At 51.6% G+C, this 26,820-nt stretch overlaps 2 protein-coding genes and 1 non-coding gene across 7 annotated transcripts; 1 reads left to right on the top strand and 2 right to left on the bottom strand.

The window, feature by feature from the left end:
• Positions 1-383: 383 nt before the first annotated feature.
• trnai-aau (transfer RNA isoleucine (anticodon AAU)) lies at positions 384-457 on the bottom strand. The gene has a single exon. It is a non-coding gene; the product is annotated as a tRNA-Ile (tRNA).
• Positions 385-13,272, top strand: parp2 (poly (ADP-ribose) polymerase 2). 2 transcript variants are annotated; one of them, XM_088634185.1, is made up of 17 exons: positions 385-1,061; positions 3,250-3,456; positions 4,005-4,166; positions 5,212-5,282; positions 5,619-5,669; positions 5,757-5,853; positions 6,343-6,418; positions 6,878-6,980; positions 7,780-7,939; positions 8,596-8,734; positions 9,351-9,414; positions 9,660-9,794; positions 10,000-10,127; positions 10,572-10,671; positions 11,059-11,157; positions 11,676-11,800; positions 12,504-13,272. In XM_088634185.1, exons 1-17 carry the CDS (start codon positions 986-988, stop codon positions 12,661-12,663), a joined length of 1,953 nt encoding a protein of 650 aa, XP_088490311.1. In that variant the 5' UTR covers positions 385-985; the 3' UTR covers positions 12,664-13,272. The 2 variants fall into 2 exon arrangements, with proteins under 2 accessions (XP_088490311.1, XP_088490310.1); XM_088634184.1 differs by having other exon boundaries at positions 387-1,061; positions 12,501-13,272.
• A 196-nt stretch (positions 13,273-13,468) lies between these two features.
• Positions 13,469-22,979, bottom strand: LOC148660238 (protein lifeguard 1). Of its 4 annotated transcripts, none has more exons than XM_088634186.1 (8): positions 22,675-22,979; positions 19,254-19,410; positions 18,044-18,166; positions 16,989-17,086; positions 15,224-15,424; positions 14,465-14,593; positions 14,243-14,386; positions 13,469-13,934 (listed from the first exon to the last, which is right to left on the bottom strand). In XM_088634186.1, the coding sequence occupies exons 2-8, from the start codon at positions 19,381-19,383 to the stop codon at positions 13,782-13,784; spliced, it is 978 nt and encodes a 325-aa protein (XP_088490312.1). In that variant the 5' UTR covers positions 19,384-19,410; positions 22,675-22,979; the 3' UTR covers positions 13,469-13,781. The 4 variants fall into 4 exon arrangements, with proteins under 4 accessions (XP_088490312.1, XP_088490315.1, XP_088490313.1 ...); XM_088634189.1 differs by having other exon boundaries at positions 19,254-19,405; XM_088634187.1 differs by lacking the exon at positions 22,675-22,979 and adding an exon at positions 21,509-22,168.
• Positions 22,980-26,820: the final 3,841 nt, after the last annotated feature.

Raw genomic sequence — 26,820 nt, 5'->3', positions numbered from 1 at the left:
TCTGGAACTCTTTGCCCAAGGATATTAGAGAGTCACCTTCTCTAAACTCCTTCAAATCCAGACTCAAAACCTTCTTCTTCAGAAAAGCCTTTACTTAACTGGTTCCTTTCTTCACCCCTCTGCTCTTCTTAATACCATCTTCCACGGTCTCCTCTATTTTTATTGTTGTATTGTTGTAATTATAATTGTGTCCTGTCTTGTGAAATTTTCTTATTTATTGTTGTAGTCTTCTTATTTATTGTTATTGTCATCCTGTAAAGCGCTTTGAGAAGCCACCTTTAAAGGTGCTATATAAAATAAAGTTTATTATTATTATTATTAAGTACATAGCGTGCACCTGTAATGGCTCTGAGGAAAGGAGCAAAAGATAACAAAACGCCCACTGGCCCGTACGGGGATCGAACCCGCGACCTTGGCGTTATTAGCACCACGCTCTAACCAACTGAGCTAACCGGCCCCACGCAGAGCCAATTCCCAGGGATCCATCCGAAAAGCCAGTTAAGATGTCCACCTCAGCCCACTCATGTCCGTGGCAGTCAAAAAAGAAGCATTCACTAGCAAATTTAACCAAGCCAACCACTAAAATTCCCCGCAGGCCAATGCGAAAAGCACCGCTCTCATCTTTTTAAGTGAAACGGCCGGTTGTGTCACTGCGGCCGCCCTCAGCACACGAACCCAGGGAAACCATTGTAGTCCACCGGGGCGGGGCTTACACACGCACACCCCTGCCTCTTTGTCCCGCATTCGCTCATGTTAGCCAATGAGAACCTCCACCGAGTCTAATTGACAGCGACGTCGACCAATGGCGAGGACGAGTGGAGGGCGCCCGCGCGCGCGCGCGCTTCCTGTAGGTCGGAGCAACAAGAGAGCTACAAAGAGTTACTGCGCCGACTACCACCTTATCCGTTAACTACATAACACCGAAACTCCCCAACTCCAGGGACCTGGTAACACACACACACACATATATATTTTCTGTGTTATCATGCCCCGGACCCGAGGAAGCCGTAACAGGACTGAGGTTTCAGCAGAAGAAACAGCCCAGACTGAGCAGAAACCAGGTAGTTCGCGGAACAGACACCGTTTTGTTTTACGGGGGGGCTGTCCTGTCCCTAACCCTAACCCCACAGCAGAGGAAACAGGCTGAAAGAACACGCGTGTACACGCGTGAGGGACCACACGCCGGCCGGAGAAACAGGGCGCCTCCCGGCTGTCTCTCCGCCACTCTGCGGCTCCGTGCTCTCGGTTAGCCGATCGGGGCTTTGCTGCGAATTGTTCTCCAGCTCTGGCGGCGAGGCACGGTCGCATTCCTGCCGTGGGATTTGCGATCGGTCTCGGCCGCTGGAGAGCAGCCCTCCTTGAGAGGGGGTGTGCTGCCTGGCGTGTAAATCAAGGGGACCTGTACAGCACCGTGGGCTGCATCGGGTCCCGTGTCATTCCCCCCTGTTCTCTCTGTCGGAGAGCCTGTGGCAGTGTGTGACTGTGCTCTCTCTCTGTCGGAGAGCTTGTGGCAGTGTGTGACTGTGCTCTCTCTCTGTCGGAGAGCTTGTGGCAGTGTGTGACTCTGCTCTCTCTCTGTCGGAGAGCCTGTGGCAGTGTGTGATTGTGCTCTCTCTCTGTCGTAGAGCTTGTGGCAGTGTGTGACTGTGCTCTCTCTCTGTCGGAGAGCGTGTGGCAGTGTGTGACTCTGCTCTCTCTCTGTCGGAGAGCTTGTGGCAGTGTGTGACTCTGCTCTCTCTCTGTCGGAGAGCTTGTGGCAGTGTGTGACTGTGCTCTCTCTCTGTCGGAGAGCTTGTGGCAGTGTGTGACTCTGCTCTCTCTCTGTCGGAGAGCTTGTGGCAGTGTGTGACTCTGCTCTCTCTCTGTCGGAGAGCTTGTGGCAGTGTGTGACTGTGCTCTCTCTCTGTCGGAGAGCGTGTGGCAGTGTGTGACTCTGCTCTCTCTCTGTCGGAGAGCTTGTGGCAGTGTGTGACTCTGCTCTCTCTCTGTCGGAGAGCTTGTGGCAGTGTGTGACTCTGCTCTCTCTCTGTCGGAGAGCGTGTGTCAGTGTGTGACTGCTCTCTCTCTGTCGGAGAGCGTGTGGCAGTGTGTGACTGTGCTCTCTCTGTCGGAGAGCTTGTGGCAGTGTGTGACTCTGCTCTCTCTCTGTCGGAGAGCTTGTGGCAGTGTGTGACTGTGCTCTCTCTCTGTCTGAGAGCCTGTGGCAGTGTGTGACTCTGCTCTCTCTCTGTCGGAGAGCTTGTGGCAGTGTGTGACTCTGCTCTCTCTCTGTCGGAGAGCTTGTGGCAGTGTGTGACTGTGCTCTCTCTCTGTCTGAGAGCCTGTGGCAGTGTGTGACTGTGCTCTCTCTCTGTCAGAGAGCCTGTGGCAGTGTGTGACTCTGCTCTCTCTGTCAGAGAGCCTGTGGCAGTGTGTGACTCTGCTCTCTCTCTGTCAGAGAGCCTGTGGCAGTGTGTGACTGTGCTCTCTCTCTGTCTGAGAGCCTGTGGCAGTGTGTGACTGTGCTCTCTCTCTGTCGGAGAGCTTGTGGCAGTGTGTGACTCTGCTCTCTCTCTGTCGGAGAGCCTGTGGCGGTGTGTGACTCTGCTCTCTCTCTGTCAGAGAGCCTGTGGCAGTGTGTGACTCTGCTCTCTCTGTCAGAGAGCCTGTGGCAGTGTGTGACTCTGCTCTCTCTCTGTCGGAGAGCCTGTGGCAGTGTGTGACTGTGCTCTCTCTGTCAGAGAGCCTGTGGCAGTGTGTGACTGTGCTCTCTCTCTGTCGGAGAGCTTGTGGCAGTGTGTGACTGTGCTCTCTCTCTGTCGGAGAGCGTGTGGCAGTGTGTGACTGTGCTCTCTCTCTGTCGGAGAGCGTGTGGCAGTGTGTGACTGTGCTCTCTCTCTGTCTGAGAGCCTGTGGCAGTGTGTGACTCTGCTCTCTCTCTGTCGGAGAGCTTGTGGCAGTGTGTGACTGTGCTCTCTCTCTGTCAGAGAGCGTGTGGCAGTGTGTGACTCTGTTCTCTCTCTGTCAGAGAGCCTGTGGCAGTGTGTGACTCTGCTCTCTCTGTCGGAGAGCGTGTGGCAGTGTGTGACTCTGCTCTCTCTCTGTCGGAGAGCGTGTGGCAGTGTGTGACTCTGCTCTCTCTCTGTCAGAGAGCCTGTGGCAGTGTGTGACTCTGCTCTCTCTCTGTCAGAGAGCCTGTGGCAGTGTGTGACTCTGCTCTCTCTGTCAGAGAGCCTGTGGTAGTGTGTGACTCTGCTCTCTCTCTGTCAGAGAGCCTGTGGCAGTGGCAGGATGACGATGGCAGCTGGAAGCCCTACTCCCCAGCTGTGTGCGCAAAGCTGGGCTTGGCAGCGCAGGCGGGCCGAGCCTCGGTGTTGGTACCGGTGGGCTCTGGGAAGTACACCGTGGACCTGAAGAAGATGACCCAGATCAACAGCACCACCAAATTCCAGAGAGCCGTCCGTTCAGAACAGCCTGGTCAGCTAATTGTCTGCCTGTCTCTCTTTGTCTCTCTACCCGCTTGGCTGTCTCTCTCTACCACTGTACTTCTGCACCTTTACCCCTCTCTCTGCCTGTGTTCCTGTCTGTGTCTCTGTGTCTCTCTGCCTGCCTCCGTCCCCTTGTCTCTCTTTGTTTACGTGCCTCTCTGTGAAGATCTTCCCCTGAGATCACCTACCTGCCATCGCGTCTGCGGTCTCGAGAACAGATTGTTTATTTCACCTGCTTCATTCTCGTCTCAGTTAATTAGCTCTTTTAATGCACGGGTAATTAGGTAGCCGGACTCCAATAAGCCCTCACTAAGGCAGCTGGTCCCTTGATGTAATATTATCTGTACCTAAGCGAGTTTGGTAGCGAGGTGAGTGACGTCAGTCTGGATAGGTCGCTGTAGATAAATGAGTCCCACAACGAAATTAAAAGTAAGGACACGATGAGGGAGCTATTTCCCTGGGAGACCCTCTCTTCTCTGGAGGTGCTGACCCGTTGTCTCTCTCTCTCTCCGTGACTGACCGGCGCCTCTCCTTCAGCTAATGGAGATGACGGGGGCGGGGACTCTGCAAACACTGTGAAGGAGGAGCCAGAGGAGGAGCAGCCAATCGCAAAGAGACGGAAGGGAGACCGGGCTGGGGGGAGGAGTCAGAAGGTGGGGCCTGCGGCCGGCAGCTCCAATGACAGCACAGACAGCAAAGGTGATTGGCAGGTCCAGAGATTCGATAAAAACCCATTCATTCAGTAAGTCGTCCGTGTGTTGGCTGTGGTGTGTTTTGTCCTCATGAGTTATGACTGGAGCAGTGATGTGTTAGTAATTTTTCTTTGCCAGCTGGGTCGGCATGTCTCTGTGTATGAGTATCTTGTGCCCCAGTCAGTATTGTGTAGGAACACTGGTCACAACGTGAGTTTTTCTTAAGTTGAAACTGTTTTCTCTAGAGCAATATTGTCCATAGCGTTTTTGTAACTGCATCGGTGTGCAAGCTTTGTCCAAAATTCCCACACACACACACACACACACACACACACACACCCTGGACAGGACACCAGCAAAGTGGTGCAGTGGGTAGCATTTCTGTCTCGCAACTCTGAGCCCTGGGTTCAGTTCAGCCTGTGTGGAGTTTGTATGTTCTCCCTGTGTTCATGTGGGTCTCCTCCCACAGTCCAGAGACATGCTGTTGGGTTAACTGGCTTCTGGGAAAACTGGCCCTGGTGTGAGTGTGTTTGTGTTTGTGTGTGTGTCCTGTGATGGGCTGGTGTCCTGTCCAGGGAGTGTGTGTGTGTGTGTCCTGTGATGGGCTGGTGTCCTGTCCAGGGTATGTGTGTGTGTGTCCTGTGATGGGCTGGTGTCCTGTCCAGGGTGTGTGTGTGTCCTGTGATGGGCTCTGTAATGGACAGGTGTCTACACACTGAATTGGATAAAGAATTAGATAATGGAAGGATTGAAGAACACGCATGAGAGGAGGCCAGTCAGCCCCTCTAGCATGTTTGTCTGTTAGTGCTTTACTGACTAGAGGAGCTTGTCCAGCTGTTTCGTGAAGGAAGCCAGGGTATCAGCTTCAACAGCATGCTGGGCAGCTTGTCCCCCACCCCCACCACCCTCTGTGTAAAGAAGAGCCTCGTGTTTAAATGGTTTTTGCTTGCCCGCTGACGTGTTGCCATACGCAGGGCGTGTGTGCGGGAGGGGGGCGTGTGCTGTTAAGAATCACTCTGCTCATTGCCCTGCTGTGTGCTCTGTGCCCCCAGAGGTGGTGAAGAGGGTGGTGTTCAAGGGGAGGGCTCCCGTCGACGCTGAGTGCAAGGCCAAACTGGGCAAGGTAATGTCCCTCCTTCTCATCTCCTCATCCTCCTCTTTTCTCTCCTTCTCCATCATCTCATCCTCCTCTTTCCTCTCCTCCATCATCTCAACCTCCTCTTTCTCTCCTTCTCATCCTCCCCTTTCTCTCCTTCTCCATCTTCTTCTCCTCTTCTTTGTTCATTTGTGTGCACGTGCGAGAGTGTGAGTGAGTGTGAGAGTGTGTGAGTGTAAGTATGTGTGTGAATTTTGGGGAGAAGACGGAGGGTAGGGTGCTCCCTGCACACAGAGCGAGGACGCGCTTCCTGCCATGTTTTCCGGGGAGAATTGAAGTGACGGGACTCTCCCTTCCCCCCAGGCCCATGTGTACTGCGAGGGAGAGGATGTCTATGACGTCATGCTGAACCAGGTAAGAGAGCCGGACTGCCAGACAGTCTGTCCTCCGGGCTGGAGTCCCGACTAACCAGGCCCGTGTTCTGCTGTCCCGACGTTACAGACAAACGTCCAGTTCAACAACAACAAGTACTACCTGATCCAGCTGCTCCAGGATGACGGGCCGCAGGTCTACAGCGTGTGGATGAGATGGGGCAGAGGTACTAGCCTGTGTGTGACTGTGAGTGTGTGTGTGTAGAGGTAGAAGTCTGTGTGTGACTGTGAGTGTGTGTGTGTAGAGGTAAAAGTCTGTGTGTGACTGTGAGTGTGTGTGTGTAGAGGTAAAAGTCTGTGTGTGACTGTGAGTGTGTGTGTGTAGAGGTAAAAGTCTGTGTGTGACTGTGAGTGTGTGTGTGTAGAGGTAAAAGTCTGTGTGTGACTGTGAGTGTGTGTGTAGAGGTACCAGCCTGTGTGTGACTGTGAGTGTGTGTGTGTAGAGGTACCAGCCTGTGTGTGTCTGTGTGTGTAGAGGTAAGGTCCAATGTGTGTCTATGTGTGTAGAGGTAAGAGTGTGTGTGTGTGTGTGTGTGTGTGTGTGTGTGTGTGTGTGTGTGTGTGTGTGTGTGTGTGTGTGTGTGACTGTGTGACTGTGTGTGTGTGGAGGTGAGATCCAATGTGTGACTGTGAGTGTCTCTCTCTGTTTCCATCAGTGGGGAAGTCTGGACAGAACAGCCTGGTGCCATGTGGAGGAGACCTGAACAAAGCTAAAGATGTCTTCAAGAAAAAGTGAGCTTGTGTCTCATTATTCTGTAACAGTCTGTCTCTGATCGACGAGAGTCTACACTCTGTAGCGGTCCGTCTCTGATCAGAGAGAGTCTACACTCTGTAGCGGTCCGTCTCTGATCAGAGAGTGTCTCCTCACACTGTAGCGGTCCGTCTCTGATCAGAGAGAGTCTCCTCACTCTGTAGCGGTCCGTCTCTGATCAGAGAGAGTCTCCTCACTCTGTAGCGGTCTGTCTCTGATCAGAGAGAGAGTCTCGTCCACCCCTGTGTGCGGTCATAGGGTCTGTAGCCACGAGAGATGAGCGAATTACACATCCAGCTCTTCCAGTATGAGTGGGTGTAACAGAAACAGTCAAACCTGAATTTCTACTGTCTGTTAAAAAATTACTGAGTCCTTGATGGTCTGTCACTGTTTATAAGTGTGCACCTCTGGTTTCGTGTCTTCTTTCGTGATCCTCTCAGGTTCTTCGACAAGACGAAGAACGAGTGGGAGGACCGCTCCCGGTTTGAGAAAGTGGCGGGGAAATACGACATCGTGCACATGGACTACAGCACCGAGGAGAAGGCAAGACTCTCCGTCTGTCTCTGTCCGTCCATCTCCTCCTCTTCCCCCTGTGCGCTCACAAACTTTACCCTGCTCATGACATCCAAGCTGGAGTCAATTTAAAGGGCAACTGCAACACTATTTTTACACTTTGGGGTTCCGAAGAATCGGCATTGATGAGCGCATCTCAAACCACAATGAAAGTTAAATCTACGTAGTAACACGTAAAATCTCCAATTTACATCACAAAATAGACAGAATTTCCAGGTCTGTGCAGCACCATATTGCTGTAATTGTCTGCTCTTCCAAATGAGGCAACAGAACCTCAGGTGAGGCGAAGTGGCCCTGTGACACTGTAAACAAGCAGGCTTGGAGATAGTTTTGCCCACATATACTACTTACTTGTTAACTCTGGAACATTTCTGCAGTGAAACGTCTGCTGCACAATCTGCACTTACTTGCTCGCCCATCACAGCACATTAGTCATGACAGTGACTAGTGAGCAGGAAGGGTCACATCAAGTCACACAGTTCACAAACTCTCCCTCTCGCCTGTGGCGAGACCAGTGGTTTGCGACAACATGGTGACCACACAGTACTTTCATTAAATTCTCAATTTTTTTGTTTAATTAGAAATTTGTCAAATTTTGCAATACTGTCAGTGAATTTATTTACCGAGATTGAATAACCGGTCAGAGAAATTAGGACTCCAGTTCCTCTTTAATACCTGTGACACAGTCTCTCTCCCTCCAGACCATAGCTAATGCATTCAGTACCCACCGCCCCACTTCACCTCTCCTTTCATTCCTTCTCCTCCCCAGGAGGAGGAGAAGCCTGGGGCTCAATTAGCCACCCAGCCCAAGCGTCCGGAATCTAAGCTGGACCAGAGAGTTCAGGCCCTCCTGGAGCTGATCTGTGACCTGAAGGCCATGGAGGAGTGTGTGCTGGAGATGAAGTTTGACACCAAGAAGGCACCACTGGGTGAGAGAGAAAGGCATTAGGGGCAGAGAGAGAATGACTGTACACTCCAGTACATTAACACTGCACTGAGAGAGACGGGTTCATACAGACACACTGACTGACTGGACACTCCAGTACATTAACACTGCACTGAGAGAGAGGGGTTCATACAGACACACTGACTGGACACTCCAGTTCATTAACACTGCACTGAGAGAGAGGGGTTCATACAGACACACTGACTGGACACTACAGTACATTAACACTGCACTGAGAGAGAGGGGTTCATACAGACACACTGACTGACTGGACACTCCAGTACATTAACACTGCACTGAGAGAGAGGGGTTCATACAGACACACTGACTGACTGGAAACTCCAGTACATTAACACTGCACTGAGAGAGAGGGGTTCATACAGACACACTGACTGACTGGACACTCCAGTACATTAACACTGCACTGAGAGAGAGGGCTTCATACAGACACACTGACTGGACACTCCAGTACATTAACACTGCACTGAGAGAGAGGGGTTCATACAGACACACTGACTGACTGGACACTCCAGTACATTAACACTGCACTGAGTGACAGAACACAGTACAGAAACGGGTGTCGGCGTGTGTAGAATCCCTACGCCTGAGTTAACACCCTGCCTGTGTGTGTGAAACCAGGGAAACTGACACCACAGCAGATCAAGGGGGGCTACGAGGCCCTGAAGAGAATCGAGGAATGCCTGAACAAGAAGAAGACAAGCAAGGAGCTGTTGGAGGCCTGCAATACCTTTTACACCCGCATTCCACATGACTTTGGGTAAATACACCCCACATACCAGCACACCCTGCTGCGTACACACTGTAGTGCACACTGTGCACAAGACGTGCACTTATAGTGCACAGTAGAGCGCTGTTGTGACACAGCGCTGTAATAGAAACACTGTTTCCCTGCAGAACCAGGTGCTGCAGTACGCTATCACTCTGTTCTAACATGCCTCTTGATATCTTGATAGAAGCCACAAGAGAACTGCGTGGAGCAGATAACTGCTGCACACGGCAGCACTTTTCTGCAGTGCAATCTGGGTGTGAATGGGACTGATATACTCTGTGGGTGTTGAAGGAGAGAGGCTGATATAGCAAAGCTCTTATCAAGCGTAAGGAATTTTATTATTATGATATTGTCACGTGGAGTGTTTGCAGAAAGAGTTTGTGACATTTCAGAGCATCGGGACTGTTTTAAAGTGTATGTGGTCGTATTTATGTTCGGCATTTCTTTCCTGAATGTGACATTTGCAGGGACTCGGAAGGACATTTTGATGTAGAGAAACGGCTTGGTGGTGCAAGTTTGTGTTGAGAGCAGCAGGAAAAGCTACATCTTGTATCTCTCATCACATCTTGCTCTGCTCACTGTCGCTCTCCTTGTCTGTGTTTAGGTTACGCACCCCACCCCTCATTCGCTCTGAGCAGGAGCTGAAGGAGAAGATCGCTCTGCTGGAGGTGAGTGTCCATGCGTCTGTATTAGTGGGAGTCTCACTGGCTCAGAGCAGATGTGGCGTTTTGTCAGTCAGGGGTATAATGAGCCTGTTTCTCAGTGAGGAGTGTACATCTCTCTCCCTGTGTGTGGAATCGCACTGCGTGCAGAGAGAGTCTCACTGGCTCAGAGCAGACCTGGCGTTCAGTCAGTCAGGGGTATGATGAGCCTGTCTCTCAGTGAGGAGTGTACATCTCTCTCTCTCTGTCAGGCCCTCAGTGATATCCAGATCGCGGTGAAGATGGTCCAGTCCAGTGCGAGTGGTGATGAACACCCCCTGGACAGGCAGTACCACACCCTGTGCTGTGAGCTGGAGCCCGTGGAGCCCAGTTCCCAGGAATACCAGGTCCGTGTGCCGGCGCTGTGCCTCTCTGTGTCCGACAGCTCTGGAAGCACCCCTCTCACAGCCTGGTCTCGGGCACTCCAGCTTCTCCGTCTCGCTCTCCTCTTGGTCCATGTGGTGCAGGTTTTGGTCAGTCCTCTACACTGGCTCTGAGTCTGCTCTGGCTTCCCATCTGTCACTCTCCCTCTCTCTCTTCCCCTCCCCTCAGCTGCTGGAGCGCTACCTGCAGTCCACCCACGCCTCCACTCACAGCGACTACACCATGACCGTGCTGGACATCTTCACCGTGAACAGGAAGGGGGAGGAAGAGGCCTTCTGCTCACACCTGCACAACAGGTAGTCTCCTTCTGCGAGTGCCTCGGCCTCTTTTCCATGTCTGCATCCGTGTCTCTGAGTCTGACTGTGTCCCCGTGAGTCCCCGTGAGTCCCCGTGAGTCCCCGTGAGTCCCCGTGAGTCCCCGTGAGTCCCCGTGAGTCCCCGTGAGTCACTGTGTGTCTCCATGAGTCTCTGTGAATGTCACTGAATTTCCATGAGTTTCTGTGAATGTCAGTGAGACTCTGTGAGACTCTGTGAGACTCTGTGAGACTCTGTGAGACTCTGTGAGACTCCGTGGGTCTCTGCGTGTCTCTGTGTGTCTTTGCGAGTCACTGTGTGTCCCCGAGTCTTAACTGTCTCTTTCTCTGCACACCTAACCACCCCTTTGACTACACATCTCAGTGGAAAGTGAAGTGGAGCCAGTCCTGTGGGGGTGTATTGATTGATTGATTGATTTCCCCCAGGACTCTGCTGTGGCATGGCTCCCGTCTCTCAAACTGGGTCGGGATTCTGAATAAGGGGCTGAGAGTGGCTCCACCAGAGGCACCAGTCACTGGGTACATGGTAAGAGACAGAGACTGCACTGTCCGTCTGTGAGAGACACTGGCACTGTCCGTCTGCGAAGGACACTGTTGGTTTCCATCTGCGAGAGACACTGGCTCTGTCCGTCTGCAAGAGACACTGACGCTGGATTTGTATGAGTCACTGAGACAGGAATGAGTCTGTCTCAATGTATCTGTGTGAGTTGGAGTCTGATGAAGTGCTTGCAGTCTAGCCCAGTCCAGTGAAGTGAAGCCCATTGTGGTTCAGACTGTTCTGTACACACGTGTCTCAACAGGGATTTGATTATGATAATGGTTAATAACTCCCGACGCTGAAAGCAGTCAGTCCAGTAGACGTCAGTGTGTGTTAATCTTGCTCCTTCCTCTCTCTCCCTCTTCTTCTGGCTAGTTTGGAAAAGGAATCTACTTTGCGGACATGTCATCTAAAAGTGCAAACTACTGTTTTGCCAACCAGAAGAACAGCACAGGACTGCTGCTGCTCAGTGAGGTACGCCGATGGCAGGAGTATCCCAGGATGGTCGAAGCACGGCGCACGTTTTTGTGTATGTGTGCGCACGTGCATTTGAGCACTGTGAGTGTGCATATGTGCGTACGTGTGTTTGAGCACTGTGAGTGTGCGTGTGCATGCCCACGTGTGTTTGAGCAACATGAGTGTGTGTGCCCACGTGTGTTTGAGTACTGTGAGTGTGCATGTGTGTGCGCACGTGTGTTTGAGCGCTGTGAGTGTGTGTGCGCACGTCTGTTTGAGCGCTGTGAGTGTGCGTGCGCGTGCCCATGTGTGTTTGAGCACTGTGAGTGTGCGTATGCGTACCCACGTGTGTTTGAGCACTGTGAGAGCGTGTGTACGCGTGCTATCTGGGGACGATGAGGAAAGAAGCAAGTCATGTCATCGATTCTAAAAGTCCATTCCAGTAGTTCCCGGGGTGATCCCGCCAAGCCGGGAACCGGGAATACGAGCGAGGCGTGGGTATCTGACGGCAGTGTCCTGTGTCGACGCCGCTACAGGTCGCCCTGGGGGACTGTAACGAGCTGCTCCATGCCGATTACAACGCGGACAAGCTGCCGCCCGGAAAGCACAGCACCAAGGGCTTGGGCCAGACCGCGCCGGACCCCAGGAACGCCGTGGCGCTGTGAGTCCCCCGCCGGCTCGCTCCTTCAGTGGTGGCGGCGCATCCTCTGCCTTGCGGTGTGCAGTAGCGGCGGCCGCTGTACCAGCAGGGGCAGGACTGGTACCGACTGCCTGTGTGGCTGTGAGGTGTGGCGAGTTCCCCTCACGAACAGTAACCGCTCCGGTGGATCGCCTCCTCAGCAGTCGTACCTGTGGTGTAGAGCTGCACAGCAGCAGCCTGTCGCGTCGGCCCGTGCTGACCTAATGGAAGTCATGAGACGGCTGGGTTGGAGCTGAGGCCTCTCCTTTGGCGCGGAGAAGCTGGAGGTGTGGAAAGACTGCTGGACAGCGCCCCCTTTCTGGGGACGGGAGCAGGGCTCCCGCTGGCGCCGGGCTTTCCTGAGGGGCCGGTCTTTGTTTTTTTTAATTAACGCTTATTTATCACCACATCTCTGGCCGTCCGCATGTCTTACAGTATCAAATAGTTTCTCGTTCTTGTTCTTTTTCTGCTTGTTTTTGTTCTGCGTCCTCTCTTGTTCTTTCTCATTCTTCTTTTTCATGTTCCTCTTGTTCTTTTTGTTTTCCTTCATCTTGTTCTGCTTATTCTTGTTCTTCTCCCTTTTTTCCCCGCATTCTTCTTGTTCTTCTTCTACTTGTTCTGCTTATTCTTGTTCTCCTTCTGCTTCTGCTTCTTACTGTTGTACTATTCCCCCCTGTCCCAGCAGCGACGGGGTCGGCGTGCCCCTGGGCCCGGCCGTCCGGACGGGGGTGGCCAACGAGCAGGGCTACACCCTGCTCTACAACGAGTTCGTCGTCTACGACCCCAACCAGGTGCGCATGAGGTTCCTCCTCCGGGTGCGCTTCAACTACCCCTCGCCGTGGTGAGACGCCGCCGTCCGCGAGGCGGCAAGAAATCTGGCAGAACTCCGAGCTGACACTGGGGGGGGGACACCGGGGGAGGTGGAGGAGGTGAGGGGTGGGGGCAGTGTGCCTTCATGATGCAGAACGCGCTCCTAATTCATCTGAAAGTCCGGCGGAAAATAAGTTCGGAGACACTACCCAAGAAAGCAGGAGCTCTGGAGGCAGCGTAGGTGCGGAAGACAGACACAAGAGGGACAGAGGGTCCTGTCCCGGGGCAGTCTGGGCACTGCAGACGCGCCTGAATTGGAGAGAGACCTAAAAAGGGAGCCAAAGACCCGCCCCCCAGGAGGGGTAAAAACGCTGTCCTGTAAAGGGGATCAACTCAAACGGCCCGTTTTCGTCTTTCCTCTTCTTCGTCGTCGCGGCCCACGCTTTCATTTTTCCTTTTGTACTTGTTACCCGGTGTTACCCGAAGAGAAGCTGTCAGGGTGGAGTCGGTGGTGTTGACGTCACGCGGGGCTGCTGTGGCCACTGGCTGCACTTCAAGCTTAACAGCGCTGTGTGGCTGTGCGTGTGTGAGAAGTTTACTGTGCCTTCCTTTCAGGTGTTATAAATAAATCTTTCTGTTAAGAAGTCCGTCCTCACTCACTCGCACTCAGATTCCAAGTGGGTGACTTCGGTCGGCTGGGCAAATGATTACTTAAGCGTGATTAAGTGTTACCAGAAGCTCACTAGGCACCTAACGAGCCCCGTGGTTGAAGTCCCACCTCCCTCACAGCTGCAGTGCTGAGCTTGTCGGGGGGGCAGAATAAAAACGAAGGCCACGCTGTGGAAGCAGAAACCAACTTTATTTCTTGTCAGGGGCCGGACGTTAACAGTGCCACTGGGAAGTGGGGTGCTGGGACTGCTGGGACTTCACAGTTGGGAGGAGGGCAGGGAACAGCAGACTGAGGACAGAGCACAGAGGGCAGAGGAAAGCAGACTGAGGACAGAGGGACACCAGACTGAGGACAGAGGACAGCAGATAGAGGGCAGAGGACAGAGAGCAGCAGATAGAGCACAGAGAAAGGGAAGGCTGGTATTTTGTCCAGTGGTTGTGTATGCAGTATGTGTGTGTGTCCTGTGTGTGTGTATCCTGTGTGTTAGTTGTTGGAGCTGCCGCCCAGCAGAATCAGCAGGTACAGGAAGACCATGATGATGTCCAGGTAGAGGATTAGGGCAGCGAAGACGTACTCCTCTGCACTCAGGGCGTATTTCTGTCTTCCAAGCACCAGCTGACTGTCCACTGCCAGGAACTGAGACAGAGGGAGAGGGGATAACCATGACTGACTGGACACTCCAGTACATTAACACTGCACTGAGAGAGAGGGGTTCATACAGACACACTGACTGGACACTCCAGTACATTAACACTGCACTGAGAGAGAGGGGTTCATACAGACACACTGACTGACTGGACACTCCAGTACATTAACACTGCACTGAGAGAGAGGGATTCATACAGACACACTGACTGACTGGACACTCCAGTACATGAACACTGCACTGAGGGAGGGGGGTTTAGGACAGGAACACAGGCACGGGCGGGCGAGTTGGTCCTTACCAGCGAGAAGAGGAGGGCGCCCAGGCTGCCGTACAGCACCTGCAGCACGCTGGAGTAGAAGAAGCAGCTGAAGAAGCCGAACATGACCAGGTCCACCGCCAGCACCAGGAGCAGGCCGTTGCAGTAGGTGAAGTCGACCCGCGTCTGCGGAGACACGGACGACAGCGCTCAGGGCCGGGGCCGGGGGCCGGGGGCGGGCGCGGTGCGGGCTGCAGTCCCTACCTGCGCCGAGAAGCCGATGACGGCGAAGGTGATGGCCAGCGTGGAGCCCATGGCGATGAGCACGGCCGTGGTGTTGTGGAAGGAGGCCACTGTGCCCACCATGTAGGAGAGGCTGAGGGTCACCGTGCCCTGCGGGAGACGACACGAGGGTACTGAGCCCTGCTCCCGATCCAGCCTGGGCCGCGCTGGAGCAGGAACACGCTCGCGGCGCTCTGTCTCCGCTCTCGGAACGGCCAGGAAGCAGTGGTTTGTCGGGGAAGCCCGCGATCCACTGCAGCGCATCGCCGAGGAAACCAAAACACAATCCTGAGAGCCACCCTCATTCTCTCGTCTTTGATGGTGACACTGCGGATCATTTGAGTGTACGCACTGGAGCTGTGGGTGCAGTGTCGGGGACAGTGTCCAGCACCCAGCAGGATATGTCCGGACTGACTTTCCCCTGGGGTTCATTCAGAATGAAACGTTATAACACAATTATAACCAGGGGTACGCTCACAGGTGTCCTGAAGACTGACCGGGACGTACTGCTTCAAACTGAAAGTCGGCTAATCATGATGGACATGCTGTACGACAGTTGTGTTATCGCCTGATGATCGCATGAAGTACACGATGTACTATCTCATAATAACGCTGTCATTTCCTCGTCGTTCTGAGATAACTCAGGATTTTTTTCCCCTGGATGGCAGCACTGCGTTTTGTAACGATCACGACGGGGGGGGGGAAGGGGGAGCCGACCGGCCCTGCTCTCGCTCTGCGCACCAGTGCGATGAGGTTCCAGGGGTGCCTCCTGCGGATGGAGCCGCAGAACTCCACGACGAGGGCCACGACCACGAAGATGATGTAGGAGCTGAGGTAGATCCACAGGTTCTTCTGCACGGCCTGCTTCAGCCCCTGCCAGAAGGTGAACAGGCACACGATGCTGAAGGTCACCAGCAGCTGTATGGTCAGCACACAGAACACCTGGAGTCAGAGAGAGATACAGCACAGTCAGCACACTGATCACCTGGAGTCAGAGAGAGAGATACAGCGCAGTCAGCACACTGATCACCTGGAGTCAGAGAGAGATACAGCACAGTCAGCACACTGATCACCTGGAGTCAGAGAGAGATACAGCACACTGAACACCTGGAGTCAGAGAGAAAGATACAGCGCAGTCAGCACACTGATCACCTGGAGTCAGAGAGAGATACAGCACAGTCAGCACACTGAACACCTGGAGTCAGAGAGAGATACAGCACAGTCAGCACACTGATCACCTGGAGTCAGAGAGAGATACAGCACAGTCAGCACACTGATCACCTGGAGTCAGAGAGAGAGATACAGCACAGTCAGCACACTGATCACCTGGAGTCAGAGAGAGAGATACAGCACACAGAACACCTGGAGTCAGAGAGAGATACAGCACAGTCAGCACACTGATCACCTGGAGTCAGAGAGAGATACAGCACAGTCAGCACACTGATCACCTGGAGTCAGAGAGATACAGCACAGTCAGCACACTGATCACCTGGAGTCAGAGAGAGAGATACAGCACACTGAACACCTGGAGTCAGAGAGAGAGATACAGCACACTGAACTGCTGGAGCCAGAGAGAGATACAACACAGTCAGCACACTGAACACCTGGAGTCAGAGAGAGAGATACAACACAGTCAGCACACTGAACACCTGGAGTCAGAGAGAGAGATACAACACAGTCAGCACACTGAACACCTGGAGTCAGAGAGAGATACAGCACAGTCAGCACACTGATCACCTGGAGTCAGAGAGAGATACAGCACAGTCAGCACACATAACACCTGGAGTCAGAGAGAGATACAGCACAGTCAGCACACTGATCACCTGGAGTCAGAGAGAGAGATACAGCACAGTCAGCACGCAGAACACCTGGAGTCAGAGAGAGAGATGCAGCACAGCCAGCACACTGAACACTTGGAGTCAGAGAGAGATACAGCGCAGTCAGCACACTGAACACCTGGAGTCAGAGAGAGATACAGGACAGTCAGCACACTGATCACCTGGAGTCAGAGAGAGAGATACAGCACAGTCAGCACACAGAACACCTGGAGTCAAAGAGAGATACAGCACAGTCAGCACACAGAACACCTGGAGTCAGAGAGAGATACAGCGCAGTCAGCACACTGATCACCTGGAGTCAGAGAGAGATACAGTACAGTCAGCACACTGAACACCTGGAGTCAGAGAGGGATACAGCGCAGTCAGCACACTGATCACCTGGAGTCAGAGAGAGAGATACAGCACAGTCAGCCCACAGAACACCTGTACAGAGAGACAGACAGCCAGCACACTGAACACCTGCAGAAAGAGAGACTTTCAGCACACTGAACACTTGGACAGAAAGCATGAACATTCAAGAGACACATCAGCGCCAGGCTGGGCACTCAGCGGGTCAGTCAGGTGTTTGGGAAAGAGAAGGAGGTGATTCTCACACCGCTCAAGGAGAGAGAAAGTGACATCACTTCGGCATGGCTCTGAGGAAGAGGATAGGTGGAGAGGCGGCTCACCTTCCTGATGAAGGCCCTGCGGACGTTCTTGTCGTCGAAGGCGCTCACCACCAGCTCCACGCAGCCCACGGGCACACTCGTCTCGCACGGGGCCGGAGCTGCACGCCCACGGAGGAGAGAGAGAGGGAGACGTTCAGACATCAGCCGCCCCTGGCCCTGCTCAAGTGCTCATGGGAAGGAGAGAGACGAGACGAGGCGAGGCCGTCCGGCCCCCGATTGGAGAAAGGCGATCACGCGGCATGCAGATCACGTCCCGGCCCCTGAGACGGAGCGTCTCCTGCTCTACCGGCTGAGCTCAGCCTCCGGGCTGCGTTGCAGAAGGCCTGAGGCGCCTCTCTGGGGAAGGCGTTCATGCATCCATCATCATCATCATCATCACCACCATCACGGCCATGGAGAGGACAGCCTGACTGATCTTGGAAATATCGCTTGAACTTCCAAAGGGCCAAACTAAGAACCAGATCCAGTAGTGATTTCTAAAAAGCTGATTTGCGTTACTGAATAATTGGATGTCAAACGGTTTGCATAAAATACACTGGGCATCCCTTTTCCAAACATTTCTAATATCAAAATGAGGCCATCACCCCTGGCCTTTTCCGATCACGGCCTCCTGATCACCCCCCTCTCTGAACTGGCCTAATCACTCTGCTCTCCTCCCCACTGAGAGCTGGAGTGTGTGAGCGGACTGGAGGATCATCCAGGTGGGGCTGCACACTGGTGGTGGTGGAGGGGAGTCCCCAGGTGCTATAAAGGTGTATATTAATTATGGTGTGGCTGTGGCTGGAAGGTTGCCGGTTCGAATCCTGTGGCCAGCAGAGGAATCCTACTCCGCTGGGCCCCTGAGCGAGGCCCTCAACCCCAGCTGCTCCAGGGGTGCTGTATAAATGGCTGACACTGCACTCTGACCCCCAGCTTCTCTCTCCCTGTCTGTGTGTCTCATGGAGAACAAGCTGGGATCTACGAAAAGACAAATTCCTAATGCAAGAGATTGTATAGGGCCAGTAAAGTGATCTTATCTCATCTCATCAAAGGTGAATTAAAATGGCTGCACTTACCTTCGCTGTCCACTGGAGGGAGCTGTTCTGACACCTTGAACCCTATCTCTCCCGGAGGGGGGGGCACCATCGCAGCTACTGAGGGAGGGGCTGGGTAAGGCCCAGCGGGTGCGTAAGAGATGGCTGTAGGAAAGAGAGTGGGAAATTCAGAAAGACCATATTCACACCGCACTGAAGAGAAACTCGCATCTCGCGGACGACCACGGAGAAACAGGGAGAAAAGGCTGCTGTGACGACAACTGACCATGTTTAGGCTTTAAATGTGCAATGTTTTTCTCATTTTTTGCAATGTTTTGGTTTTTTTTTTGTTTGCATTCTATTTAAATGTACAGGAGTGCTGGGTATCCATAAAACAATCCCTCAGGAGACAACACAGTCTGATCTTATCCGACATACACTCACACCCCGGTATCACAGCGTTCGGTGGACGAATTGTCGCTCGTCCGAACATGAAGGATTCGTACCCTGTGATTCGTTATGGGGACGGAGCTTCGCTACTCCGAACTTCGGAGTTCGAAAGCGACCGATTTTGGGGCGAGACCCTTCGGCGAACATCTGGATTCAGCGCCGCCGAACAGCTGCCCGTCTCTGCGTGGGCGCCGTGAGGCCGCAGCGCCTTCTTTACGGCCACAGCGAAAGCTCCTTTTCAAAGTGCTCTGGTGTGTTTGTTTTGTAGCTGCTGCTCATTGTGGGGTCTTCAGGAAGGGAAAAAGATTCTCTAGCGTCCTAGCCCACAACAGCATGCATATCGTTCTAGCCGATCGCTTGGATAGCGATCTATTACGAAAGAATGAAAGATTTAAATATGATATCAATTATTTCACAGCTATATGGCGGTTTTGGAGTGAACTTGTGTTCGGTTCGGAATGGGGTGGCATTTTCCCCAAAACAAATAATTTATTGTCAATTTACGATCTCTCCCGCCTTCAGAAAAGAGTTTCAGGAACGAATTAGGCTCGGAAACCGGGGTATGAGAGTATACAGACACTATACCACAGAGGAAGACAACGACCTTTAATTAGATATCTACTGAAGACAGTTAAGATAAATGTTTAACCTGTAGCGAACTGGGACACTGTTATCCATAGCAGTACAGACCAGATCGGGACTAGATCCCAGTTCTCCTCACTGGATCGGCTCAGCTGTTGCTGTGATCCTGCTGATTCACAGGCTGTGGGACTGGAGGGACGGGGGACTGGTGCAACCGTACCTGTGGGGTATGGAGGGGGCAGGTAGGGAGGAGGAGCATCATACGAAGGAGCAGGAGGACCTGAGCTCAAACCGGGCTGCTGCTGTGGATCAGAACCAGGAGGGACTGTTGCAGTCTTCACATCCGTCATAGTGCCTTTCTCCAGGAGTCTGCTGCACTGAGAGAGAGGGGTTCATACAGACACACTGACTGACTGGACACTCCAGTACATTAACACTGCACTGAGAGAGAGGGGTTCATACAGACACACTGACTGACTGGACACTCCAGTACATTAACACTGCACTGAGAGAGAGGGGTTCATACAGACACACTGACTGACTGGACACTCCAGTACATTAACACTGCACTGAGAGAGAGGGGTTCATACAGACACACTGACTGACTGGACACTCCAGTACATTAACACTGCACTGAGAGAGAGGGGTTCATACAGACACACTGACTGACTGGACACTCCAGTACATTAACACTGCACTGAGAGAGAGGGGTTCATACAGACACACTGACTGACTGGACACTCCAGTACATTAACACTGCACTGAGAGAGAGGGGTTCATACAGACACACTGACTGACTGGACACTCCAGTACATTAACACTGCACTGAGAGAGAGGGGTTCATACAGACACACTGACTGACTGGACACTCCAGTACATTAACACTGCACTGAGAGAGAGGGGTTCATACAGACACACTGACTGACTGGACACTCCAGTACATTAACACTGCACTGAGAGAGAGGGGTTCATACAGACACACTGACTGACTGGACACTCCAGTACATTAACACTGCACTGAGTGAGAGGGGTTAATACAGACACACTGACTGGACACTCCAGTACATTAACACTGCACTGAGTGAGAGGGGTTAATACAGATCCCAATTAGCCCTGCAGATTCAGCTGGATTGACAATCATTAGACACAGAGTCCCATGAATCTAGACCATGATAGTAAACCTGTCAGGTCTCTCCTAGGGTTAGTCAGAGCAGAAGTGCAGGGTACACTGTAACAGGCCAATAGCAACAAAATCAAGGGGTTGTTTTTTCTTTGACTCTTGATCAGTGGGAGCTCTTTACAGCAGAGGCTTGCTTCACACAGAGGGCTGTTACAGAGGATGTTTCAGCACACAGCAGTTTGCCACACTGGTGTTATGTAAAGCAGGGAAAGCCAAGCCGCTGACATTACAAAATGCTCAGAAACACTTCAGCTTTTGGGAACTCGCGCGCCAGTTTCCTCAGACCCCCCCGTGCGACCTGTTACGACACCGACGCGCAGGGCCAGATGCAGCAGCTGGTGCTTTCGGGCCTTGGCGTCGCCCTGGTCTCGTCCCACCGAGAGCCCTTCCCTGATTAGACGCCGACGCAGCTCCCCGAAGCTCTCCTGCCGCAGGTTGCGCCACTAGCGGTCAAGCCCGAGAGCTCTGGTTCCTGCCCGTTTTCTGAGCGTCTTGGCCAGCTTGGCATCGCGGTGGGGGAGGTCGAGCCTATCCCAGCAGGCAGTGGGCAGAAGGGCAGGGTACACCCTGGATGGGACGCCAGTCCGCCACAGAGCAGACAGAGACACACACCCACACCCGCACCAGGGCCAGGTATCCCAGAACCAGCCTGTCTACGGACTGTGGGAGGAACCTGGGAGGAGAACTCCACACAGACAGCACCCCAGGGCCCCGGCAACTCTGAGCACTGCACCACATCGCGCTGCCAGTCTGTCTCCTAGTACGGAGACACGTCTTTCAGCTTCACGGAGGAGCAGATGGAGTAAAGGACGGGAGAGGGAAAGGAGATCCTGAGAGGGGTGACTGTCTGCTCACCCTGCAGCCCCCTCCGTCAACAGCCGTCAATCGGTCTGTGTCCACACAGGCGCAATGTGACGGTATGAGGCCGTCAGAGAGGACCGTGGCTCTGCTGTAACGTCTCACACAGCCTGCCCACGTGTGAATAACCTTGATCTGCGTGATCAGGTGGCCGATCGGCGTGGAGTAAAGATTGATGACGGACGGGATCTTGATCGGGGCTGATCAGTGCCCGAGAGATGATGAGATCCTTCTCAGGGCGGATCAAAGAATGATAAGTGCCGAGACTCTGAACAAAGATCAATAAATACTGAAATACAGATGAGTGTGGACCAACGACTGATAAGAGATGTGATCCCGATCACTGCGGGTCAAAGATCAATCAGTGAGTGAACTCTGATCCCAGTGGATTAAAGATCAATAAACGACGAAATTCTGAGTGTAGCTCAAAGACTCACCTGTGCCAATAACAGGTCAAGCTGGTCAAACAGCAGAAAACTCGAGCAGAGACTCCGAGGGCCTTTTGGAAGCTCTTACAGATCTTGCAAGTCCTGGTTGTCTAACAGACGTCAGACCCTTGCAAAGCCACCTATATAGACAGAGCCCAGTGCCTAAGAAGTTGCATGAGACCGGATTGCTCAAAGAGGGATTTCACCATTTCATGCGTTTCTACACACCTCGTCAATGTCTTTTGGATGGGGGAGACAAAAACAAAGACCATCAAAGACAAACGTCTCGTCTGCCCCCTGCCCTGAAACCATGGAACCCACTTGTTCATCTCATTAAACTGCGTGTGGAGAAGATGTGTTGTCACTCCCTGTCTGAGCTTTCAAATGATGGATGGTCTGATTGATTGATTGATTGATTGATTGATTGAATTGGCTGGGCAGCTTGTTCCTCACCCCCACCACACTCTATGTAAAGAGCCTCCTGACCTGACTGCAGGATCTCACCTAGCTGTGTCTGAAGAGAAACCAGGGTACTGGCAGCTTGTTCCACACTCCAACCACCCTCTGTGTAAAGAGGAGCCTCCTGTCCTGACTGGAGGATCTCACCCAGCTGTGTCTGGAGAGAAGCCAGGGTATCGGCTTCAACAACATGGCTGGGCAGCTAGTTCCCCACCCCCACCACCCTCTGTGTAAAGAGGTGCCTCTATGGTTTCTATGGTTTTAACACCATGTAGTGTCTGTGGTTCCTGTTTCACTGCTGATACTGAGTAAATCAGTGCGTGGGAAAGAACCTGCCGTAACCCTCTTTGAGAGAGGAGGTTTCTCATTCCTCCACTCAGCTCTAACTCAAGCGGCTGCTTCTGATTGCCTGCCTGTTGCACTGAACATGTTTCACAGGCGATTCATAAAACTGATATCAAGTATCAATAAAGACTTGAGAGATTATAAAAATTCAACAAACCTTCTAAAGACTTCTACTTCCACAAAGCAGAGCAACCTCTCTGTGTTAAAGGACACTTGATCTCTGTGGCTTCTCTCTAAAATGAGTACATCTTCCAGGTCGAGCCCAGACAGCCACGGACATCAGAGAGGAGAGGAGCTTGTCTCAAACAGCGACAGGACACAGAGGGAACACAAGTCCCACAGCGACCTCACTGGCGCAAGCGATATCTTACCTTTGGTTTAGCTCGTCAACTTTCTCTCTTTGCTCTGCTTCAAACGGAACAGCTGGACAGACCTGAGAGATCCTTTGACTGTCTGACTGACCGATCTTCTGTCTGTCTAATCCTCTGACTGGCTGAACTCTGACTGTCTGTCTGATCCACTGACTGCCTGTCTGATCCACTGACTGACTGTCTGATCTACTGACTGACTTTCTGATCCTCCATCTGTCTGATCCTGTGTCTGTCTGATGCTCTGCCTGACTGATGCTCTGACTGTCTGATCCTGTGTCTGACTGATGCTCTGTCTGCCTGACTGACTGACTATTTAAAAAAATAGGTTTCTTGCAATCGGCAATAACCCCCCCGCCCCCCCACACTCACACACATTTCCTCAATATGGTGGGAGTCAGAGGTGAGGAAACCACAAACTGATCACAACAGAGGAACCAAGCGGAGCTGCCTTCCCGGAATGACACACACACACACACACACACACACACACACACACACACACACACACACACACACACGCGCCCCATCCGCTGTCCCGGAGGAAGAGCTGTTCCTATTCCCCTAGCAAATAAACTGGGGGTCCCAGCAGGGACAGGAGAACAGAGGACAGGGCACCTGGAGTTCAAGCCTGCACGTTTCTGGGGTGATCTTCCCCACACAGGTGCAGGGAAAAAAACTACTCTTTGAGACTGCATAAACGCCATTTGTGCCCACAGAGACTTTACCTTCAGACTTCAGCCGCAGTGTGTCTCAATAATAATAATACAGTGTGTGATCTCCTGTCTCAGCCTGAGGAACAGACAGTGAGCCTGTCTCTCAATAATAATAATACAGTGTGTGATCTCCTGTCAGAGCCTGAGGAACAGACAGTGAGCCTGTCTCTCAATAATAATAATACAGTGTGTGATCTCCTGTCACAGCCTGAGGAACAGACAGTGAGCCTGTCTCTCAATAATAATAATACAGTGTGTGATCTCCTGTCACAGCCTGAGGAACAGACAGTGAGCCTGTCTCTCAATAATAATAATACAGTGTGTGATCTCCTGTCACAGCCTGAGGAACAGACAGTGAGCCCATCTCTCAATAATAATAATACAGTGTGTGATCTTCTGTCTCAGCCTGAGGAACAGTGAGCCTGTCTCTCAATAATAATAATACAGTGTGTGATCTCCTGTCACAGCCTGAGGAACAGACAGTGAGCCTGTCTCTCAATAATAATAATACAGTGTGTGATCTCCTGTCACAGCCTGAGGAACAGTGAGCCTGTCTCTCAATAATAATAATAATAATAATAATAATAATAATAATAATACAGTGTGTGATCTCCTGTCCCAGCCTGAGGAACAGACAGTGAGCCTGTCTCTCAATAATAATAATACAGTGTGTGATCTCCTGTCAGAGCCTGAGGAACAGACAGTGAGCCTGTCTCTCAATAATAATAATACAGTGTGATCTCCTGTCACAGCCTGAGGAACAGACAGTGAGCCTGTCTCTCAATAATAATAATACAGTGTGTGATCTCCTGTCACAGCCTGAGGAACAGACAGTGAGCCTGTCTCTCAATAATAATAATACAGTGTGTGATCTCCTGTCACAGCCTGAGGAACAGTGAGCCTGTCTCTCAATAATAATAATAATACAGTGTGTGATCTCCTGTCACAGCCTGAGGAACAGACAGTGAGCCTGTCTCTCAATAATAATAATACAGTGTGTGATCTCCTGTCCCAGCCTGAGGAACAGACAGTGAGCCTGTCTCTCAATAATAATAATACAGTGTGTGATCTCCTGTCAGAGCCTGAGGAACAGACAGTGAGCCTGTCTCTCAATAATAATAATACAGTGTGTGATCTCCTGTCACAGCCTGAGGAACAGACAGTGAGCCCATCTCTCAATAATAATAATACAGTGTGTGATCTCCTGTCACAGCCTGAGGAACAGACAGCGAGCCTGTCTCTCAGTAATAATAATACAGTGTGCGATCTCCTGTCCCAGCCTGAGGAACAGACAGTGAGTCTGTCTCCCAAAAATAATAATAATAATAATAATAATAATAATAATAATAATAATAATAATAATAATAATACAGTGTGTGACCTCCTGTCACAGCCTGAGGAACAGTGAGCCTGTCTCTCAGTAATATTAATACAGTGTGTGATCTCCTGTCACAGCCTGAGGAACAGTGAGCCTGTCTCTCAATAATAGTAATAATACAGTGTGTGATCTCTTGTTCCCAGGCCGTTACTATATGGTAACTCGAGCCCGGAGTTTCTGGCGCTGTTCCTATACCGTCAGCCCCCAGCAGACCGCAGCGAGGCTCTGAAGGGGATCTCTCGGGAGACAGAGAGAGGAACTGCGGCCGGAAACGCTAAGCGGTCCTGAAAGAAGACTCCGGCTCCAGGCTGTTGCGTCACGGCGTAGAGCGGATATCAGGGCGCCTCGTTTGAGAAGTCTGTAATACTGATTAAATTAGGAACTTACATAATTAGGTAATGTATATTTGATACGTTCCGTGTCTCTTTTTGGAATACTATGTTTAGGAATATAAATTTGAAATTAGTTTGGACAATTGCGGATAGATACTGTCTTACAAATTAAGTTAAATTTCATTTAAGATCTTCATAGATCTGATATCCTGTTGAATTGACATTTTCTAGATTGAAACTCGAACAAGAGAACGTGTATTTTGTAATAATGGGAAGGAATCTTTGTTACGTGTGTTTGTAAACTGCATATGTATAAAACAGATTTGCAAGATGTAATTGTTAAACATTTAAAGGTAAATGTTAAATTGAAAGATTTTGCTATTATTTTATATTTTGTTAGACCTGATTTGGATAAAGGATATGTTCTTATGATTAATCTGTCAATAAGTTTGGCGAAATACTTCATCCACAAAAGTCAATGGTAATTGACTTTAGTGGATGTAATTCGTAATTCTGCTGCCCCTATTCATGCTTTTAAGGTATTATTCCTTTTTTATTTCCACTAGAAATGTAAAGAATCAAAAGGCAAGACGCGCGACGGAACTATGTAAAAGGCTTCATTTGCAGCTAGTCCCGTGGACGTGCAGCGCGCGTGTTCTGCGGGGGAGCTGGGGGAGCCGAGGGATTCGCTCCCACGCGTGTCCGGCCTGGTCAGGACAGCTGGAGGGTTGTTCCACGCTGAAAGCCAGCTCCACCAGACTCCGTAACAGCTTTTTCCCCACAGGCTGTCAGGCTCCTCAACACCCCGGTACCTACTGCACTTTCTCCCCATCTGGCAGCCTAGTTCCTTTCTGCCTAATGTCAGGCTCAGGCACACTGTCTGATGTATTCAATCTTTGCACAAATCTTTGCACAATCCTGTAAAGTAAACTGCGCTGTGCGCATCGCACTTTATGTACCCTGTCAGGAATGTCTATGTCTACATTGTCGATAGCATTGTCTAGTCAGTGTCTTGTCTATATTCGCACCGTAGACCGGGAGAACGATATCTCGCACCTCTGTATACTTGTCTATGGCTGGGCTGAACTTGAACATGGAAAAAAAGGAAAGAGGCACGACGTTTCAGCTGAAGAGCCTCCTTCCGGTGCGAGAGAGAGAGAGAACCCGGCACATCCGGTTTGGGGGGTGGGCGTTGACGGAGGGATCCAGAAGACGATATTTTTGTCTTGAATTGTTATATGTACTCTTGTTTGTATTGTCATTTTTGCTATTTTGTTAAGCATAAATAAAAAAATAAAAAACGTTTAGCGGAAGGCGTCGTGGGTCGCAGCAGCAGAAGAGGACAACGTTCCCTCTGATTTCTCGTGGCCCGTGTGCGCAAACATTTCAAGTTGTGCACATTTTGTTCGACGACGTTTATTGGCAAGGCTGTTGAATGACAGTGTGACAAAAGCGTATGCGATCCCCACAGCACCTGCAGACCATTCACATTACAAACACGTCGGTGGACATTCACGTCTGAAACATAAGACATTACTGAAAGGCAGGCTCCCTGTCCCATTGCGCTATATCACCCTGCAGCCCACAGCCCACAGCCCACAGCCCACAGCCGTCAGCCGTCAGCCAACTGCAGCTCAGCAGGTGTGAGCCTGGCCAGTACCTGGATGGGAGACTCCTGGGAAAGCTAAGGTTGCTGCTGGAAGAGGTGTTAGTGGGGCCAGTA

The sequence above is a fragment of the Lepisosteus platostomus genome, chromosome 6 (assembly GCF_059453375.1).
Source record: "Lepisosteus platostomus isolate fLepPlt1 chromosome 6, fLepPlt1.hap1, whole genome shotgun sequence".
Taxonomy (NCBI): Eukaryota; Metazoa; Chordata; class Actinopteri; order Semionotiformes; family Lepisosteidae; genus Lepisosteus; species Lepisosteus platostomus.
The sequence above is the reverse complement of the archived record's forward strand: the minus strand, read 5'-3'. Positions and strand labels throughout refer to the sequence as shown.

Excerpts from the sequence above, each read along its gene's own strand:
- parp2 (XM_088634184.1), top strand. The coding sequence starts at position 986 with ATGCCCCGGACCCGAGGAAGCCGTAACAGGACTGAGGTTTCAGCAGAA. Across the intron at positions 5,283-5,618 it reads GCAAGGCCAAACTGGGCAAG|GCCCATGTGTACTGCGAGGG; the intron begins GTAATGTCCCTC and ends CCTTCCCCCCAG. Across the intron at positions 11,801-12,500 it reads CCCAGGAACGCCGTGGCGCT|CAGCGACGGGGTCGGCGTGC; the intron begins GTGAGTCCCCCG and ends CCCCTGTCCCAG.
- LOC148660238 (XM_088634186.1), bottom strand. The coding sequence starts at position 19,383 with ATGACGGATGTGAAGACTGCAACAGTCCCTCCTGGTTCTGATCCACAG. Across the intron at positions 14,387-14,464 it reads TCATCGGCTTCTCGGCGCAG|ACGCGGGTCGACTTCACCTA; the intron begins GTAGGGACTGCA and ends GTGTCTCCGCAG. Across the intron at positions 13,935-14,242 it reads GCGCCCTCCTCTTCTCGCTG|TTCCTGGCAGTGGACAGTCA; the intron begins GTAAGGACCAAC and ends CCTCTGTCTCAG.